This window comes from Lycorma delicatula, chromosome 2 (genome assembly GCF_047948215.1).
Source record: "Lycorma delicatula isolate Av1 chromosome 2, ASM4794821v1, whole genome shotgun sequence".
NCBI classification, from domain to species: Eukaryota; Metazoa; Arthropoda; class Insecta; order Hemiptera; family Fulgoridae; genus Lycorma; species Lycorma delicatula.
This window is the reverse complement of record NC_134456.1, coordinates 162,960,707-162,980,256: the sequence shown is the minus strand read 5'-3', so window position 1 is coordinate 162,980,256 and position 19,550 is coordinate 162,960,707. Positions and strand designations below refer to the sequence as shown.

The window sequence follows — 19,550 nt, the reverse complement described above, 5'->3', positions numbered from 1 at the left end:
AAATAATTTATGAGTGTAAAAAAAAAACAAAAAATAAAAATTTCTACATTTTATTCTTCTTGCGCTTTATCACTTCACCCGTCAGCGGAGAATATGCGATTACATTATCGTAAATTAATAAACAATACGCTACTGTATTTGGTTTAAAATTCTCTTCCGCTTCAACTTTTAATTTTTAAATCGATTACACCAATTTTTACGGATTCATTTTGATGCGAGCAATCGATCGCATATAAAGGAGATTTGGTTTTGTAATCGGAAAACGTGTACGGTGAATCTATTTTTATAATATAATTTTTGAAAATTAATAAACATTCTATACATCTTCGCTTGATTCCCCTGTAAATCTTCATACGGATATTTGTTTGAATTAATCATTACACAAATATTTTTAACGTTACAAGAATCGAATTCTGACGAGTCCTTCACGGCTTTTTCTTTCCTATCGGTTTGAAAACTTACAATAACAAAGCAAGGTTTATCTATTTGCGACAACGTTGTCACATTCCGTGTAAAATAATTCGTTTGAGGAACCGCTGTATTTTCATGAAGATCCCACGCTCTGAACGCCATACGCACATCTTTATTTTGATTTCTCATTTTAGCTAATTCCAGCTCATATTCGGGTGTGACTTTTAAATATGGGACAACCCACACTGTCTGTTAATTCTATCTTAGATTTGCGGTCGGGAACCGTATCGCTAAAGCGTTTACGTCGCTATCAAAACGTCTCTACACTTATTCCTGTCTATTGTTTATGATTATTTTTTTATAGCCTTCAGCGAAACCCAACAGCATCGATATCGGTATGCGTAAAGTGAAATTACCATTTTCATCTAAATCGACTTTATTTTTTCCACCGACTCATCCCGCTATTTCGGCAGTTGTCAAAAGAGAATTTATCATTGAAAGAGCGTTTTTCATAACCGATGTCACGCCTACATTTTTCACCGAAGCTACTGTGCGTTAATAAGATATCGTATATCCTGGAATAAAAAGGCCACAGCAAAATTAACTAATTCTGAAGTAGTAGATTTTTTCCGTCTGCTCCGACGAGTTTGCCGGAAACAATCAAATAACTTTCACTCGGAACGGTATACATGTTGATTTATAGGAATTTTAATTTCCTTTTCGATTTTATTCGCTAAGGAATAATGATTGTGAAATTGATTATATGTTAGGGACTCGTCTGAACGCGCTACTTTATTAACTGTTAAATAATTCATCACTATATAAAAAAATTGAATTCTTCAATTCAATAACGTATTGAGTTTCCCGTCAACAATCTCAAAACCTAGAGGTTTTAATTTTTCAATGTTTTTCTCCGTCAATTTGAAACGTTTTTTAACATCAATTTCATCATCAAATACCAGCGGCATATTTATAATAAAAATAAAAATTCAAATTACAATATTCTATTTATTATTCAGACATTTGGTAGCTGGAATTCCAGCAACCAAAATATTATGTATAAAGTCGATTCAAAGGGTACAATTCCGTGACTTCTGGTACTTATTTAGCGTGTAAAATTATTTATATTCTTTCAAAATCAACATGTTTACTCTTTCGCCGCGTAGATTTTATAAATTATCATTTTCATCGGTCAACGATATAACTAAATCATAAATTTCTCTCGCATTTACCGATAGAAATTCAATATAAAATGGATATTCTTCAATCGCATCACCAGGATCTACACTCAACGGAAACTCATATAAAATACGATCTTGATCTTAATTTCTAAAACTGCAGGAAATAATATTACATTTTACACGTATTACATTTACAGGAGCGATATTTATTATTCGATCTGAAAGATGCGTCACATTCGGTTTGAGAATTCTCGCCCCGTAACCCAACAGACTGTCGATACTAGAATCTGTATCCGAAAAATCTCCATACAGTGCTTTTAATTTCACCCTGTAACGTATTGGTGTTTGCTCGCGAGGTTATGGTTTGATTAATGTTTTTCATTTTACTCTGTATGTTCACCGATAACTTCAATTTCATAACTACCCGTTTCTATAGTAATATAATTTTTCTTTCTAAATACATAATTATTATTTTCATCTTTTTTAACATCCTTATCGAACGCATAACAGAATTTATTATTTTTATTCTCTTCAACGTTTGGAATAGTGTTGGCGGTCATTATCCACTTAAGACCTAATTCTTGTTGACCTTTTGAAAAGTCGATCGGTGGAAAAAATTATTTTTTAATCGTCGAACTGTTACCGTCAATCGATAATAGACACGATATATCTATTTAGAAAAAAAACAAAAATGTATAATTTATTCACATAAAAATGCTTAACAATCGACCGCAAATTACATCGTCATCGGTTTTATATCTACTGTAATTGTACGTTACGTTAGATTTTCTGAAATATTTCATCAATTCTGGTGTGAATGCACATCGTCTATGCTATCAAAATAATTACATTTTTATCGATTTTCCGAAAACAAACCCAATGCGTACCGCGACCGCTCAAACTGTCTAAATTGATTATAGCGCATTCATTTTTCCTAATCTTTTTCGGTAAATCGTCCAACATAAAAATACCTCTAAAATGCGGAATTTTCAACTGTTTTGCGTACACAATCGACTCGTAATCGTATAAAGCGCGATTTAGTATTGAATCGATTATTTTTTTCTCTGCGTTTCTTAGCAATAACGCTGCCACCTTTCTTCAGTCTTAATCGACCACCTCTTTTTAATCTACCACCAAATTTAGATTTAAGTTTCATTGCGTTAGTTACCGCATAGGCGGCCGCTCTTTCAGTCAAATTACTATCCGGTGCAAGCACACGTTCCCAAGCTCGTTCGGCAAGCGCTTTATCGGCTTGAGATCTGATTTTGCTGACTGAATATTTGGAACAAGCTATATCGTGCAGTTTATACGCTTCGTCTAATGTATTTATGCCTTTATCACCACGTTTCAACCGCTTATCTAACTTCGTACCCGGGTCGCAAAATTGTAACCTGGAATATGAGCTTCAAACGGCAATAAACCAAAAATTTTGTTCAAAACGGAACCGATAATACCACGGCCTTTTTTCGTCTTCGTTATCTTCTTCATGTCTACATATAAAAAAATTTATCTTAATTCAAATACATCATCGATACAAAAATCTAAATGATTTCTTAATGCGTTTTAAATTAGGTGGTCCGAATTCGGGTCCTCAAAATATTTCTTATAAAATAAAAAATATAATAAATTTCTCAATAAAACAGTTTCTAAACGATCAGTTTTAGTCGGCTCGAATTCGAGCCAAAAAAAGTTTCATATAAAGTAATTTTTATACGATAAGATGTATCTAAGTTTGCTCACTCAGATTTGAGTGACCAAAATGACTTTTCATTTTCACGAATCTTTTCTGCAATGTGTGCCTTGATGTTAGCTTTTACGAGATCTGTAATGGGACCGTTTAATTCATCGTCTATATACTTTGCGATTTTTTCTTTAAGCGATTCGAGGTCATCTTTCATGAACTGTACAGTTTCGTCTGCAAGTTTCACTTTTTCATCTTCTATATATTTTTTGATGCTTACATCACGGTTTATTATTTCGTGATTTAATCGTTCCAAACCTACAAACTTTCACCGAGACCGTTTGTGTATTCGTCAAACATAAGTTTACACCGTTTAAAATTCAACGCGTCCGCATCATCAATATGATCGGATACGTTTCACAATCTGTGATGGTTTATATCAAAATTTCCATCGGATGTGAGGGAAAACCTTACCCCTGGTGGACCACGTTTTCCGTTTCCTCCTCGACGACCATTGTGGCCTAATCTTAATCGTGACATGTCTATATAAAAAAAATTAAAAACCAATAACCTAATAATAAAATTCAATTTCTTTCAATTCTTTTACTACGGATATGATTTCGTTTGAAACTCTCGTGTTTCTGCCATCATATTCGCCCACAAGGGTATACAATCTATGTACCGATTCGTTTGGATCATCCCGATATAAATAGACTGGATTGTAATTAAACTGAGCATGTAACAACCCAGAATCGCTAAAAGAGACGGATGGTGTTTTATACTGGGAAATAGCGTTAACAGGTGTTTTGCAGGGAACAGCTTTCTGATCACTTCGTTCGTTATATTTAAAAGATTTATTGGTTTTTACTGTATCTATCATGTCGCACCATCAAGTGGACACTGGCATGTTTCAACATTCACCCTAAGTTCGCATATCTGCTCTGTGAACCTTTTTCAGGTCTGGATTTTTATAAATTAACGACTCTAAAAGACCTGGTGTGGCTGGATAAATGAAATCTCCCAAATGAATTTTATCATCTATAAATTCAATTTTAATATCGCCCAAAGTGCACGTATCTGTATTTTTATCATACTTTACACACATTTAGAGATATTTTTTGACCTGTTTTTAACATTTCTAAGTATGATTTTATTGTTTCATTTGTAGTTTTGTTGGAAAACTGAGCATCTTCTAATATAGATGTATATTTTGTGTGTATTCTGGGTTCTTTGTCTTGAGTTTCTTCAGAGTGTAGCGGTAATGTTTGTTCAGATAACAATGTTGAAGAGGCACCATCATCATCTTGTTCCAAAAAACTCTTCACACATGACAATGAGTTGACACTCTATCTCCCAGTTCCCGCCCTACTCTATCTATATCAATTTCTCCATCGGTTGGAGGTGGTTTTGGCTCTATTTTTTCTTTAATTTCTTTTATAGGATCTATTATCGGTTTGAACGTTTAGTAAATAAAGCTTCCTCTTCGGCTAAACCCAACATGAAAGCCGCGTGTTTACGTTTAAAATCTTTATTCAATTTATCAATTTCAACCGTTTGTTTCTCCTTATACATATCTATATATATAGAAAAGAATTCAAATGAATAGTCGTTGCGTTCAGCTTGCGTTCGTTACGTTTAACGTTGCGTTAAACGATGATGAATTTATCGATACCGTTTCTATAGCGACCGTTATTTTTATCGCTCTCTTTATCGATAACTAGAAAACCATACCGGTTCGCGTTCCAAACGTGATCGCACAGCGATTTAAAAGCGTCAACGACATGTCAACGTTTACGTGTTCATCGTAAATGTGTTGTAAATTTAAACCGTCTTGTCTGAATAGAATTAAAAAATTGCAATTGCCCCGCACGAGTTGTTTTGGTATTTTAGAATACGCTTGCGCTAGATAAAAGCAATCTATTTTATTGTGACGACCTCTTGCGAAATAAGCGCCGATATTGTTTTGTTTTTCTTTAATTACATCGTAGAAAATCATTATCGAATGGGGCTTAACAGCTTCCGGTTGCGGAACCTGATCGCTTTCACTATATTCATAGTAACCCAATTCTGGGTTTAATATCATCAAATTCGACAACATTCTATATAAAGGTTGGTGAACCGACTTGGAGAAAATGTATAAATTATTAAAGCGTACTCCGTTTGGTTGAACTAAAACATTAAAGACGATATTTGTTTTACCGCAGTTCGATGGCCCGCATACAATTCATCTGATGTGTTTGGTAATAGAACGTTGCTTACTTCGGTTTTTGAATCCGTAACCCATCATCGGGGTCACGATGGGGAACTTGGTTTTCTGTTGTACTTCATTCATATCTCTAATTATTAAAAAATATATATTTTAAACTAATAAATTATTAAAAAGTTAAACTCATATCGATTCTAGTGGTTATATGAAATTTACAAACACAAAATTTTGTAAAATAATTTTTGATAAATCAGAGAGAAATTTTTTTCTAAATGACTACATCATCAATATCGTATAAATAATCTTTATCTAAAACAGTGATCCTTTTATGATGATTGTGATAAAGAAAATGTATTTTCAAATTTATTGTTTCGCAACCAATATCGAAATCATTCATAATAGAATAGAACGAATCAATGGCGGATTTAATTTTAGATACTTCCTGCATTGGACTATATTCATCATCACGGTCTAGGAGAGCTTCATGGATATTCAAACTTAGATGTTGAAGGAATATATTCGTATTTATTTCTTAGATAATCTATATAGTCATCATCACCGACAATTTTATTATTAAAAAGCATCATCTTACTAATCTATATATATATATATATATATATATATAAAAGCAACGAGTGATTTTTCAATAAACTATTGAATGTGTATGTGTTTCACGATTTGTAAGTTTTCTAGTATTTTCATCAAATTTTTACTCAAATAATAAATTCTCAAGAAAAAGTAACACCATAATGCAATGGACACATTATGGAATCTATAAAAAGATTAAATATATACAGCAATAAATTATTGCATCATTTAAATCTATCCATGAATTGTATGATTTATCAAAACCAAACCGTTTTACATAGGCCTTGTTGCCTTTTCGTTTGATTGTTTTCTCAATTTGATATACATCCTCCTGTTTTGTTTTTTGTAGTTCGTGTTGATAAAAACGTCCTTTGACGAGTTCGTTTCGTGAATCGATCAATTCATACGTAACAAGACGTGATTCCGAGTGAACAGTGTGTATTTTAAACATTTATTTCGTCCGATTCGGCAAATAACCCTTTTCGAATACTTTTTTATGTTTACTTATGCAAACATGATCGCCAACATTAAATTTTACAGCACCCTTTTTTCTATCGTATTTTTTTGTTTAGATTCGCAAGCACTTGCGATTTGTTCGTCTTATTTGCATCTTTCGGTTTCAATTTTGTCGCCAAATGTACTGTATCGTACTCGTCGACGAGAGCTTGCAATATATCGATCCGCTTGTAGCTTCCCTGTTCTGTAAATTTAGTCAAATTTTAGTTTTCAACGTTCTATTGAAACGTCAGTAATAGCAGATTTTTTATCTAAATATGTGGAATAATGATTTACGTTGAATCGTTTCAACAGGGCTTTCACTTTTGGATTATAAAATTTCTTTCCCTGATCAGTTTGAAAATGTTTCATCTTATGATTTTCAAATATCGGTTGCAAAGCGGACGCGACCTCTTTACCGGTCTTATTCTTTAACGGTATAGCGTACGAGAATTTAGTAAAACAATAACAGTCGACAAATATTTTATCCTTTATCGGTTTGGGTATCATTACGACTATATCTGCTTGCACAAGATCGTTTAGACCCTTTAATTCGATCCTTCTAGTAGGATAATTACGTCTAGCCGGATCGTGTAATTCTTTCGCTAATCGGCTTTAATGGACATGCCCGCTGTATAGAAGAAAAAAATAACATAAATAATAACGTATTAAAAAAATTACTATTAACTCGACTCGACTTCACGTTCTTCTTTTACTGTTGTCGCGATTTGCAACTTATTAAAAGTTTTTTTACATAACATCTAACTTTTGTATAAAATCATCAAATTCCGTATTTATATTAAAATTATTACGTTTTCTTTTAAATTTAAGATCTTTAAAGCAAGGTTAAATAATCGTACACTATTTGGATCTTTTAATTTTCGATAAACAATTTTAAAATCGGGATATCTTTTTTTAGTTTATTAACGCTTCATTTAGATTTCTATATCGAACACGAATAGCATAATATTTATACTCTTCGTCGTATTTATTTTTATCCATAATTATAATGCGATTATCACTTTTGCGGTGTGGAAAAAGTGTAGATAAATATGGTGCGGCCCACGGTTTTAATTTTTTTACATTACCGTTTAATTCGTTAATTTGCAACTTACGTTTTAAATTCTACAAGTTTATTTTTTCGATTTGCAATTGTTTTTGCTTATTTTCTATACATTGCAACTTTGAATGCGACTGAGCAATATCATCTTTATACGACTTAAAATCTTTAATGAAATACGTTCTAAAATAACATTTTTCGTAAAACTTTGATATCCACGAAACAATATTACGTTAAACGTTTTTATAAATACGTACCAGATTTGGAAATTAGTAAATTAATGGATTTTTGTACCCTGTTGATTCACTGTAAATTGAAATATCCTATATAAATAGGATATTTTGTCGGCTCGAATTCGGGCCGACTAATTTTTTGAATAATAATTAATTCTTTAGTTTGTTTATTTTCAAACCGTTTTTTAAATCGTCTCCCACCATGTTGACATAATTTTGTCGCATTAAAAACTATATTTGTATCGATAATTAGTTTAATTTCTTTAATCACCAAAGATACCATACGAATAGTCGTTTAATGTTATTGTAATAATATTAAAAATAGTGAAATGATGCACAATAGGCGATATAGAATTGAAAAAGTGGAGTGTAAAAGACAAAAAATAGTGATTCAATTATAGCATCGATTGAAGGTTTCGGAAAAATAATTTTACCACAAAGATTTAATGATCTTACACTATCAGATTTGAATGAAATTAATATATATAAGGGTTTGAAAAAACTGCCTAATGGACATAATTATCATGATGTAGAGTTTACATGCGGTATTGACGTTCCATATTAAGTTCCGTGTTTTAGAGATTTAGAACTCCATCACATAATTGTCGTGGTTGAAAAATAAAAGACGATCTAGTTGTATTTGTAAGGAGACTAAATTAACGCATATTAAAAAAAAACTAAATTAATTAACGAAATCGAACAGTAATAAAATGGATGTAGGCTAATTTTTATTTTTATTTTTTCATATAAACGTCTCAATTCTAACGGTATATTGTGAATGACCCCAAGTCAGTGTATTTATGATATCTATGGCCACCCTTTTGTCGTCAGAGTTTAACAGCGCCAATTTATTTGTAACTACAGTATGTAACCGTGTGTTTATTCGTTCTAAACGGTGTCATAGTCTTGTAAGTTTCCAAATCTGAATCGTCAAGACGTGCTTTATAATCGTCAAAGATAATACTTTTTTGCACTTATTTTTTTACACCCTTTGCTTTTTTCGTAATTTTACCGTTTTCCGATTTAAATGTGTACATTTTCGATCTCGATGCGATAAATTCAACGATTTGATTACAGTTCACTTCGTCTTTAAATTTGCCTAGTACTTTTTTATTTTTCACAGAACGATTCGAATAATCTGACGTATCGAAATGTTGAAACAGATCATCGCCTCGCATGTCGGCGTAAAAATCATCGGTTTCAATGTCGTAGATGAAATAATCCGTATCCGTGTAACATAAATTGATTTTATCCCCGTATTTTGGCTTCATAACGTTGTAATGAAAATCGTACATTACGGTTTTACTGTGTTACAATATCGTAAAGTCCACGTAGATCGGCTTATTTAAATGCACCGTATCTTTGGCCATTTGTACGCCGACTAAAGACTCTGAATATTATCCTGTCTGTAAAGGTGGATTTCGCGATTAAATTTCGCATTTTGATTTCATCGACCGAAAGTTTAAAATTCTTTTAATTTCTTACGTTTTCCGTACTTTTTTTTACAAAACACGGAATTCATTAGTTTGAAAAAGTCTTTTTGAAATCGTTTGCTGCTTTCTTGCGGTTATCTGTATTCAAATCTATATAGCTCTTGAGCCACGCTTTCTGATCAAAGGACAGTATATTGTGCACTTGTTTTAACCCGTTCGCTATATCCTGTTTGAGTACTACATAGTGGTGGCAGACGTAGTTTGTTTTGTCGTCGAGAGTGGTCAGTAATTTTCTGCGGTTTTAACCGGGCGGTACTTCCGACACCGGCAGAAACGGCAAATCGTTATGATGATCGTGCAAGCTTGTCGGATACATTATATCGACTTCGAATATATAGCCTATATCTGCATCGTGAGGATGATTCGTTATAGAATTAAAATTCTATTAAAATATTCTTTATTTTCCCATTTAAAGTTGCCGTACGGTAAAGGCTGACTCGTACTGAACCCGTATAAGTTATTGGCGTCACCGTAAGTTATATATTTACTGGGGGCGTTGGGGTTATAGTTTTCCAGATATTTATTGTTTGCTACGACATGTTTTTGCACGCAAGTTGAAATGCCACCTCTGATACCGGATTCGATAAACATATACATGTCGACGTCTGTGAACAGTTCCGATTCAATGCCGGTTTTATATAGCGTGGCGTCGAAAGCTAAACCGGGTACTGAAATATAATGCGCGGCATCAAGGCGATCTCATAGGCCCGACCTGAAATTCTCAAAAACGTCAGCCGACAACAGTACATCGCATTTTAAATCAATGTCGCTGTATTCTCCTAAATTTTTGCATTTAAAGTGTTCCCAGACTTTTAGCGTGATTATATTCATCGTCAGTAATATACGAATCGGTTACCGAAAAAAGCAGCTGTATTTCATTCAATTTCGACCACGAGTGAGTGTATTCGTAAGGGTACACACCCTTTTTCGTGACCGTTGGAAAATAGTCTACCGTAAAGTGTTGTTTGACGCGATTAAATGATGGTTTTAGTAAATTGGACGCTAATTTTTCCAAACTAGAGGCCATAAATTGAAAAGTGTCTTCGAATTTTACACTTAAAAAATCAGACATCCGTTTCGTAAAAATTGTATATTTTTCGGTGGTTTTAGATATGATGCTTATATCCCCTCTATCGTAATAATCCAGCTGTCGTATAATGAAATGAGAGTCGTAACCGGTTAAATTGTGAGTGAATATCGGTATAGTATTTTGTGTTTAGCTTAGTAAATTGCAGCTATTACATAACGCGGCTGGATAACGACCGGTAAAGTGACAATGATCGCAATCTTTTTCGCAAAACAAAAAACTGAATCTGTCATGACACATTTCGCATCGCTTAGCGTTGTCGAATTTTCTTTGTTCGTCGACGGAAAGAGGTGTCATTGCAACCTATATCATTTCATCTGCAACTTCATTCGCGAGATAGGATAGAACATGTATGAAATTTTCAGCCGCTTTTTCGCCTCTATAAAGTACAGGTTTTTGCGGGAGGACTTTTTTATTTTATCGAAAACCGATTCGTGACGAAATACAAACAGCAGCTATAATCGGTTCGTGCACACGGGTTGTATAACTATGATTTTTGTATACGTTGGATGATGGGGCGTCGGATTCAATATGCATTCAAAATCGGTGTATGCTACAACAGGCATTGGAAATTGATTTTCATACCTTTTAAATTTCATTATATTTTCACCCGGTTTTTGTGTTTTTATATGTGCCGGTTCATTGTGAATACAACGTTTTAAATGAGCTTTCATTCTATCTTCCCTATTTATATTTTTATAATAGAATGCAAAACAGCGTTTGCTTACATCTATTGCGCGATTGTTTTTCGTCAATTGAGATTTAACCGGTCGTGAAAAATCGTTTATATAGCAATAGTGTGAAATGATGATTCATATAATATAATGGTGTGAATAGTGTGATTCTTTAAATATAATAAATCAAAACGGTTTGGTTTTTCAATTGCGCAAATTTTTAAAGGTCTAACTTATCATCATAATCTGACAGCGTATATATATTTATAGAAACATTGTTGGCGAACTTAAATTTTCTAATATCTTTTATCTCGACTGGAAACGTTAACTTACTAAAGTCATATGTACTTTTTAAATAACGTTTATCTCAGCGTTGCGGATTATTAATGGTTACATGTTTCGATAAAATAACCCGTTTAAAGAAGCAGTATATGTCTTGTTAACATTAATCACAGCCTTTCTTTGTTTTATTTCATCGGGTAAATCTATATATGTAGAACCACGTAACGGCTTTAATTTATTTATACGCAACATTAAACCGTCGATACTGATTAAAGATCAACCTAAAAACCTTAAAATCAAAACCTTAAACCTTAAAGACCTTGAAATTCGGATTCTTCGGCTAATAATTTTTCAAACGCTTCGTCTATAACTCGATCTAAATCATTACAATTATATACGGGTGTATTTTTAATTTTAAAAGCAATGTCTTGACAATCGATTTGGTCGCTCCGATTTTTTTCATATGTACATTTCAATAATAGATTAAATTTTACAGCGTCCGTTGTTACGTACGATTTTAAAATGTTGTAAACGCAATTTCTTTTACCGTTTAAAAAAATAAATAAATATCTTTATGTGTTTCGTCTCTATTTTCGTAATAATATGTGATTACATTTTTTTTAAACGCCTTTTCTAAAATTATAAAAGAATTCGCGTCACAGATAGCTAATCTAGATCGTTTTTTAGCAGTTGCGCAATCATTTTCTAAACACGCACGTTTAACTGCATCGCTTATTATATAAATTAATAAAGTACTGCATAATATTGTATTTATATTATTAAATATGCTACTGCGAATGCGTGAACAAAACTAATTTACATTAAGGTCAACTATTGTTAATATCTAACTTTTACTGAATAAAAAAAAGACAATTATGAGAAGAATTCCCCGACGTCTTCGACAGGCTATAATAAATACATTGCAAACGCAAGATAAGGGGATTCCAAGAATCAGACGATTGTAAAAGATTAGGGAATCCCGTTAAAGAATCATTAATGACGCTCGCAAAAGAGTGCGAAATTTGTTAATTTTACCTGTAAACGGCTGCATAATATGTAAATTTTTCTCTAAAATAGAGTGCGCATGGCTTAAGTCACGTGATCAGAATGCTGCTCTCTGATAGGCTGCTGTGCTAGAGGCGGTCATCTGTATCTACTGGCGATTTAAAAAAATTTTAATTAAACATATTATGAATGCTTTTGAATTAATTATTGCTACTGATTGTGTTCGGATTATATATTTTTGTTGTTTATACTAATAATTACTTTTTGTTAATTATAGTCTGAAAATAAAAGAATTGCCCTGGAAGAAACAAAAAATTACACTACCCAGTCGTCGGCTAGTGTTGCTTATCAAATTAATACATTGGCGTATAACTTTTTACAATTATTGGATTTACAAACATCTCAGTTGGCAGAAATGGAAAGCCAAATGAACCATATTGCTCAGGTAAGTTTATTTATAATTTTTAATATTAGTTCATGATTTATAAATGTAATTAATAATATAAACATATAAATATCACTATCGCTATCAGCTTTTTAAAATATCCATAAATTATTGTAGATATATTTTTATTTGTGTGCGGTTATAACATATGTGTTTACAATTCAGATATAATATGATATATGATATGAAATAACCAGTTTTATATATGTATAGGTATCATATAATAAAATATGTTTATTACTGATTTTCATAAGCATATGTTAAAAGTATTTTTGCCCGTGACCAACATTTTTTTGAGTATTGTTATTTTTCCTGTCTTATTATTTTGTTAAAAATTGTAAAATCTTGAACTGTTCTACACTTCTTTTGACAGTTATTGAACTTCTATTTTGATTGGCTATTGACTGAATTTCTAAATTTCTCACCTTCCTCCTTGGGAGTAAAACCGTCATCCTTTCTCATTGTTTTATTTATGTTGAATGAAATTTTGCAGCTATTCATCTGACGTCTGTTACTACCTGTGTTGATTACTACAGTGGTTAAGCATGTAATATATTGACAGTTTTTGGTCCAGTTATACTAGTTACCTTATTGTGGATTTCTAGCTGAATCATTTACGATCGGTTGGAAGCTTTCATACGGCATTGTTTATGTGATGTTGGAAACCTTAACATTAAATTTCACTGTAGTATAGTGCAAATATAAAATAAATGGGTGATATGATCCTAGGAGTAGGTGTCATATTAATTCTGTAATAAACTTCAGACACTGCGTTTCTATAGTTGGGCTTCTTGAAATTGTTTTTTAGATCATTTTTAATGAATTATTCTTTATTGCACTGTGTTCTTTTGGGAATATTGACCAAAATAACAGTACATGTTTTTGTAAGTGTCTCCTGCTTTTGAGTTTTTAAAATTGAAATGATTATTTATTTTAAATATTTTTAATTACAAGTATATTTTGGGTTCCTTAAAACTATATAAAATTTGTGTAATTTTAATGTTTCATTATATTGTTTATTTGAAAAATAAAGTATACTTACCCTGTCAGAATCTATTTTTTGGCCGTAGTTTTCAAGACCGCTAAACGGTTTTGAGTAAAATTATTGTTTTTGCATATTTTATAAATCCATTTACACTATATATTTTATGATCTTGCATCTGAAATTGTTTGTAGTCTGGAAAATGTAAATTATATTTTAATCAGAAACATATATCTTAAATTATCTTATTATTCCTTTGACAAAGAATTTTTTTCAAAGTTCAAGAGGCTGGAAATAGCATATACAAAAAAGACAAAAATAGTATTTCCTGCATTTTTTATGAGAATGTTAACTTTACATTTATTGTTGTTTAAATAAGTTTTCCAGAACAACTAATATTGAAAGGAATAAGATTTGGTTTTGTATATCTTATATATAAAGGTATTCTGAGTGACTGATTCATTCACTCACCAATGTCTAACTTAAACTATTATAGTTAGAGACACAAAACTTTTAGCCTGTGTTTGTTTTATATGATATAGGGGGTACTAAATAAGGATTTTGTGAACTTAACTTCTAAGGGGGTGAAATGATACTTTGTATTATTTTTGATTTTCTCAGTTTTCAAGAGATAGATAATTGACTTGATCTTTGTTTTAAAATGCCCCTTTTACAGATATCTAAAAATCAATTTCTGCCTTATTTTTTTATATTTTGCATCTGAGGGGGTGAGAGAGGGTGGAGTGTGACCAAGCAGAAATTTTTAAGTTACCGATAAGTTCTTTTTAAGAAGTTGAAATTCAACTTCTTCGGGTAAATAGTATAAAACTCAATTTCATCTTTTTTTGAACTTTTGCCGAACAAATTAAGATGTTAGGTTGAATTTTGGTGAACATGTTGTTTATATAAATATCTAAAAACCAATTTTTGTATTTTTTTGATATCTTGCATATGAGGGGGGGGGGGTGAAATGTGATCAAATGGAAATTTAAAAAATCATTGATATCTTCTAAAATTAATGATTTATTTGTTCAGTTTCATATCGTAAATATAAAACCTGTTTATTATTACCTGTTTTTATTATTAACTTGATGTTAATAACACTGGCCAAACATCCTCTCACCACTCCTGTTTAAAAAAAAATCAAAATCTGTTTTGCAATGACAATTAATAATAAGTTAGAATGGTAGTCGTGAAAGCTGCAGGAATTGATTTAAGAGAAGACTATTTTCCCATGGCCAGTTATATGAGGCCTACTCCAAAGTATGTTCTCCATCAAGCTTAGTGATTTTAACACCAAATGGATAAACTACTAACATAGTGTATATAGAGGTTCTGACATAATTTTTGCGGGTGAAGCCGCAATGGGTATTGCATATTTTTACAGTGGTTTATTGACAAATGATTGCAGTCTTAAATTCAGGTGCATTCTTTCCTTTATCAGACTTAAATTAGGTTGAAAAAAGAAATATAATAATATTTTTTAAAAATCATTTTAAAAACCTTGTAAGATACTAAATCCAGGCATTACTTAACTGCTCAGGCTTCAAATTGTTCAGAAAAATTTCCAGCTTGTCTTAAACATTCAGAGGAAAAGCAATTTATCCCAGAATAGATTTGGATTGGTTGTTACAAAATTATTAATCTGTTATTTACTAATCCTATCCTGGCTAAAAATCCCTGATTTCTCGATGATTTTATGCAAGATTACTGCCTGTTGCCTATAAGAGGAATGTTTGTTTGTCTGTTGGTACATCTCTATATCTACATTTTTCCTTCATCCTTGATTTCTTCTACCCTGGAGGTGACCTACACATTATAGCATTGGAACCATGCTGGTAATATGAGAACGCCGTGATTTCCCCTAATAAATATGTTTAACAACTATACTTTAATATTGCTTGATTTATCTGACCACTACTTTATATTGATTCTCTTTAATAAAGCACGGTGTGATGAACCTTGGATAATGCAGTTGTACGTACAGTCTGTATGTGAACATGAGATCCAGCACCTGTGGTTTTTAAAACAATTTAGATTTTACCACAGATACATTGGAATCTTGATGGTTTATCTTTTAATTTGTTACTGATCTGTTTCTGGTATACATTTTCATAATTCCTTCTCTTAATCTCTCTCTCTCTCTGTGTGCGTGCGCGCTTTCGTTCGTGCGTCAGCAGTTGTGATTTTACTTGGGAAAATATCTGTTGATACCACTAATCTAATTGCTAATTGATTAACTAGTGTTAGTGTGTTAAGTATATTTTTTTATTATGCAATAAAAATGGTTTTTTGATATATTTTTTATCAAGTGATCCAACCAGTTAAGAAAAGACTTAATGTTTATGTGCTTTTTTATGTAGGCTAAATCTGCATAGTTTATTCTTTGACTTTCATAAAATATTAAATATTATTTGTCATATACAAAATTTATTCAGATCAGCAATTTTATATATTGTCAATACATTAATTTTTTACTTCATTTTTTGTTAGTTAATTGTTGTACTATGAAAGAGATTAATTAAGTTTTCTTAGACATGACGTACAATATTATTTTTTAGTGTTGCCAATTAAAATAGATGGTGAGATACATACATATTATTGTATTGATTACATGTAATCTCGTAATTTTTTTTATCTTTCTATGAATGCTCTCTATTTTTAATAATTAAAATTATACATAGAAAATAAAAAAAAATACTAAAAAAATTATACTTATAATTAAAATTATTACTTATTATAATTATAATTTTTTGTCTACCTGTAACTTAGACATAACTAATATTTCTTAGCCATATCTAAGAAAAATTAGTCTTTCAAGTCTTGGTGGTGAGTACTTCGTAACTTTTTAACTATAAAATTACTATTTGATTGATCTATATGTGATAAATAATATTATCTAATGTTTTATTAAATATGTATTTAAAAGAATATGAAAGTACGCTCTCAAAAATGAGTTTAACCTGCCTCATGTAGTAGAGGTATGTAGTGTAGTATGTCTACTATAGAATCTCATTATATGTTATTTATATTATTCCGTATTAAACTTAGAACTTTGGACAGAATTATCCACCCAGCTTTATTCATTAATTTGTTCCCTGTTCATTTTATGCACAAACTTTAATTCACTCTGGTATCTATATACTCTTTCTAACATGTGCCTTTATTTATCTTACTTCCTTATTAGCCATATATGAAATGTCAGAATTATAATTTCGTTATATTATATATATTTATATAGTCTACTATGCGCCGGGTGAGATGAAGAATTGCAAAGCAGCGGGAGAAGATTAGACTTTTATAGAGATCTGGAAACATGCAGGAAGATCAGCAAAAGTTGCTCTTCATCAACAGCTTGTCAACATTTGGATCAAAGAACTACCAGAAAACTGGATGACAGCCCTCATCCATCTGTTTCACAAAAAAGGGGACAAAACTGACCCTAACAATTACAGGGAAATCTCCCTTCGAGATACAAAATTCTTTCAAGAATCACTCTTAGAAGGATTGGTTCATAACTCGAGAAAGAACTAAGCGAATAGAGATAGGTTTCAGACCCTGAAGGAACTGTCCAGACCAGATCATGAGTCTCAAGCTAACAATGGATTACAACAGGAAAAGAAACAGACATGGTGATAACATTTGTAGATTTCAAAAAAGTTTATGACTGCATCCACAGAGAATCCCAACTAAAAATTCTAAGATGCCTCGGATTGATACCAAATTAATAAACATGATAGAACTGACCCTCACAAACACTAAGTCAGAAGTAAACTTCAGTCGAGCTCTGGAACCATTTCAGGTCAAAACAGGGTTGTGCCAAGGTGTTGGGCTCTCATCACTATTATTCAACTGCGCTCTAGAAATGGTAAGAGGCAATGGCTTAAAAAATGGCCCTCGAAAGTAAAAGTTGACCAAAAAATCAAAACACACTGTTTTGGTTTTGCCGATGACTTTTGTTACACTGCTGGAAAATGACATCGACAAAGCTAAATCACAGATATTAGAACTTCAAAACATTGCAAATAACATTAACCTCAAGATATCATTTGAAAAGACAGAAATTATGCCTCAAAAATCAACTTTATTAAAAGAAGTAAACATAAACAAAAATAAAATCAAAATAGTAACCCAATTTAAATATCCCAGAGAAATAATAACAAACAAACCAAATGAAAAAAAAAAAACTTCATCCATATAAGAAGAAGGAAACTAGCTAAAGCTGAAAAATTAACTTGGTACATGTATATCCTGATCTCCTAGAGGAAGACACCCTTCAATCACCCCCTCTGTACCTAGCCCTGGTAGGCTTTACCAGAGGTTGTCTTATAAACCAACCTTGGCATATGACATCCCTCAGTCTCCTTGTCCTGGGATGCCACTGATGTGAATGCCACAAATGACATTTCCATTGATGTAATGAATATTAAAAATAACAAAACACATCTCTAGTCTCAAGCGAGACTGAAAACTATAGTCGTTGAAGGAACTGAATCACCTACCTACCCGAAAGGTAAAGTGAGTTCACATGCGACACATATGCGGAAAAACACAAAAACAGAAGCACGAAAATATAACTTAATAACAAAACCAAAACCGATATAACAAAAACAACACTAATAAGAAATCGTAACAAAACAAAGTACGCAGGAACAAGACCGAGCTGCATCAATAAAAAGTACCAGAAAGACAGGCAGTGGTGGATTGTGCCCAACAAAGTCATGTACAAGTAGTTGGAATCCATCACTGATACCATGTTTAAGAGAAGACTAGGATTCTTTGGACATATCATGAGGATGCAAGATTTAAGATTTAAAGATTAAGAAACAGGTAGGTAGTACAGTACATTCTCGACTTGAAAACGCCAAGACTGGATGCAGGTGGATCAGAGAAATAAGAGAGGATCTGAAGGAAATTGGCCTTACACCAGAATATACCACAGATAAGATAAAATTAAACAAGAAAATCAAGAACAAAAACAGTTGCTTCACACTCACCACACAAACATTTTCAACACTAGAGAGGGCACAAAGATGGGAACATATGAAAAAGTACCGGGAGGACTGCAAGGCCCAAACAGTCCCATCGGACTTGGATAATGGACTCCTATGTGGTCATAAAAGATAATCATAACATATATGTATATTGAATTAATACAACTGTTCCTCTATTGATAATTTTTGTAACTTATAAAGAGTTATTGCATGAATAATTTACTTTAGTATATGAGAATATTTATTGTAAAAATATGAACATCTTTTTCTTTTTTACTTAATTATTACTTTTTATTGTATAATTTTTATTTACAGACTGTGATGATTCATAAAGAGAAAGTTGCTCGTCGTGAAATTGGTGTGTTAACTGCTAATAAGACTACAAATCGACAGTACAAGATAATTGCTCCAGTTAATCCTGAAAAACCAATAAAATATGTCCGTAAACCAATTGATTATAATGGTATAGTATTTTTTTAAATTTTTATTTCATCTATTCTTGATAAAGAAAGTTATGAGCAAATTTTGAATTTGATGCATTATACATTTAATTTTTCTTAGATGAAACAGAATCTGTGTTATTTTAGTTAGACTTGTTTTTGTTATGATTCATTTGAATTCTTTTATTATACATTTTGTCCTTTTTTCTGTATTAATTCCTTGGCATATGATGTTATAAACTGTGATTTCTCATTAAAATGAATATCTTGCACAGGATTAAAGTCCTTTATAT

The 19,550-nt window shown here is 31.8% G+C and overlaps 1 protein-coding gene across 1 annotated transcript in view; it reads left to right on the top strand.

The window, feature by feature from the left end:
* LOC142319994 (abl interactor 2-like) overlaps positions 1–19,550 on the top strand; it is a 44,729-nt gene that overhangs the window by 6,046 nt on the left and 19,133 nt on the right. Inside the window, exons 3-4 of the mRNA XM_075357674.1 lie at positions 12,674–12,841; positions 19,133–19,280. Of these exons, the coding sequence (XP_075213789.1) occupies positions 12,674–12,841; positions 19,133–19,280 (316 nt within the window). The remainder of the gene's footprint in view (positions 1–12,673; positions 12,842–19,132; positions 19,281–19,550) is intronic.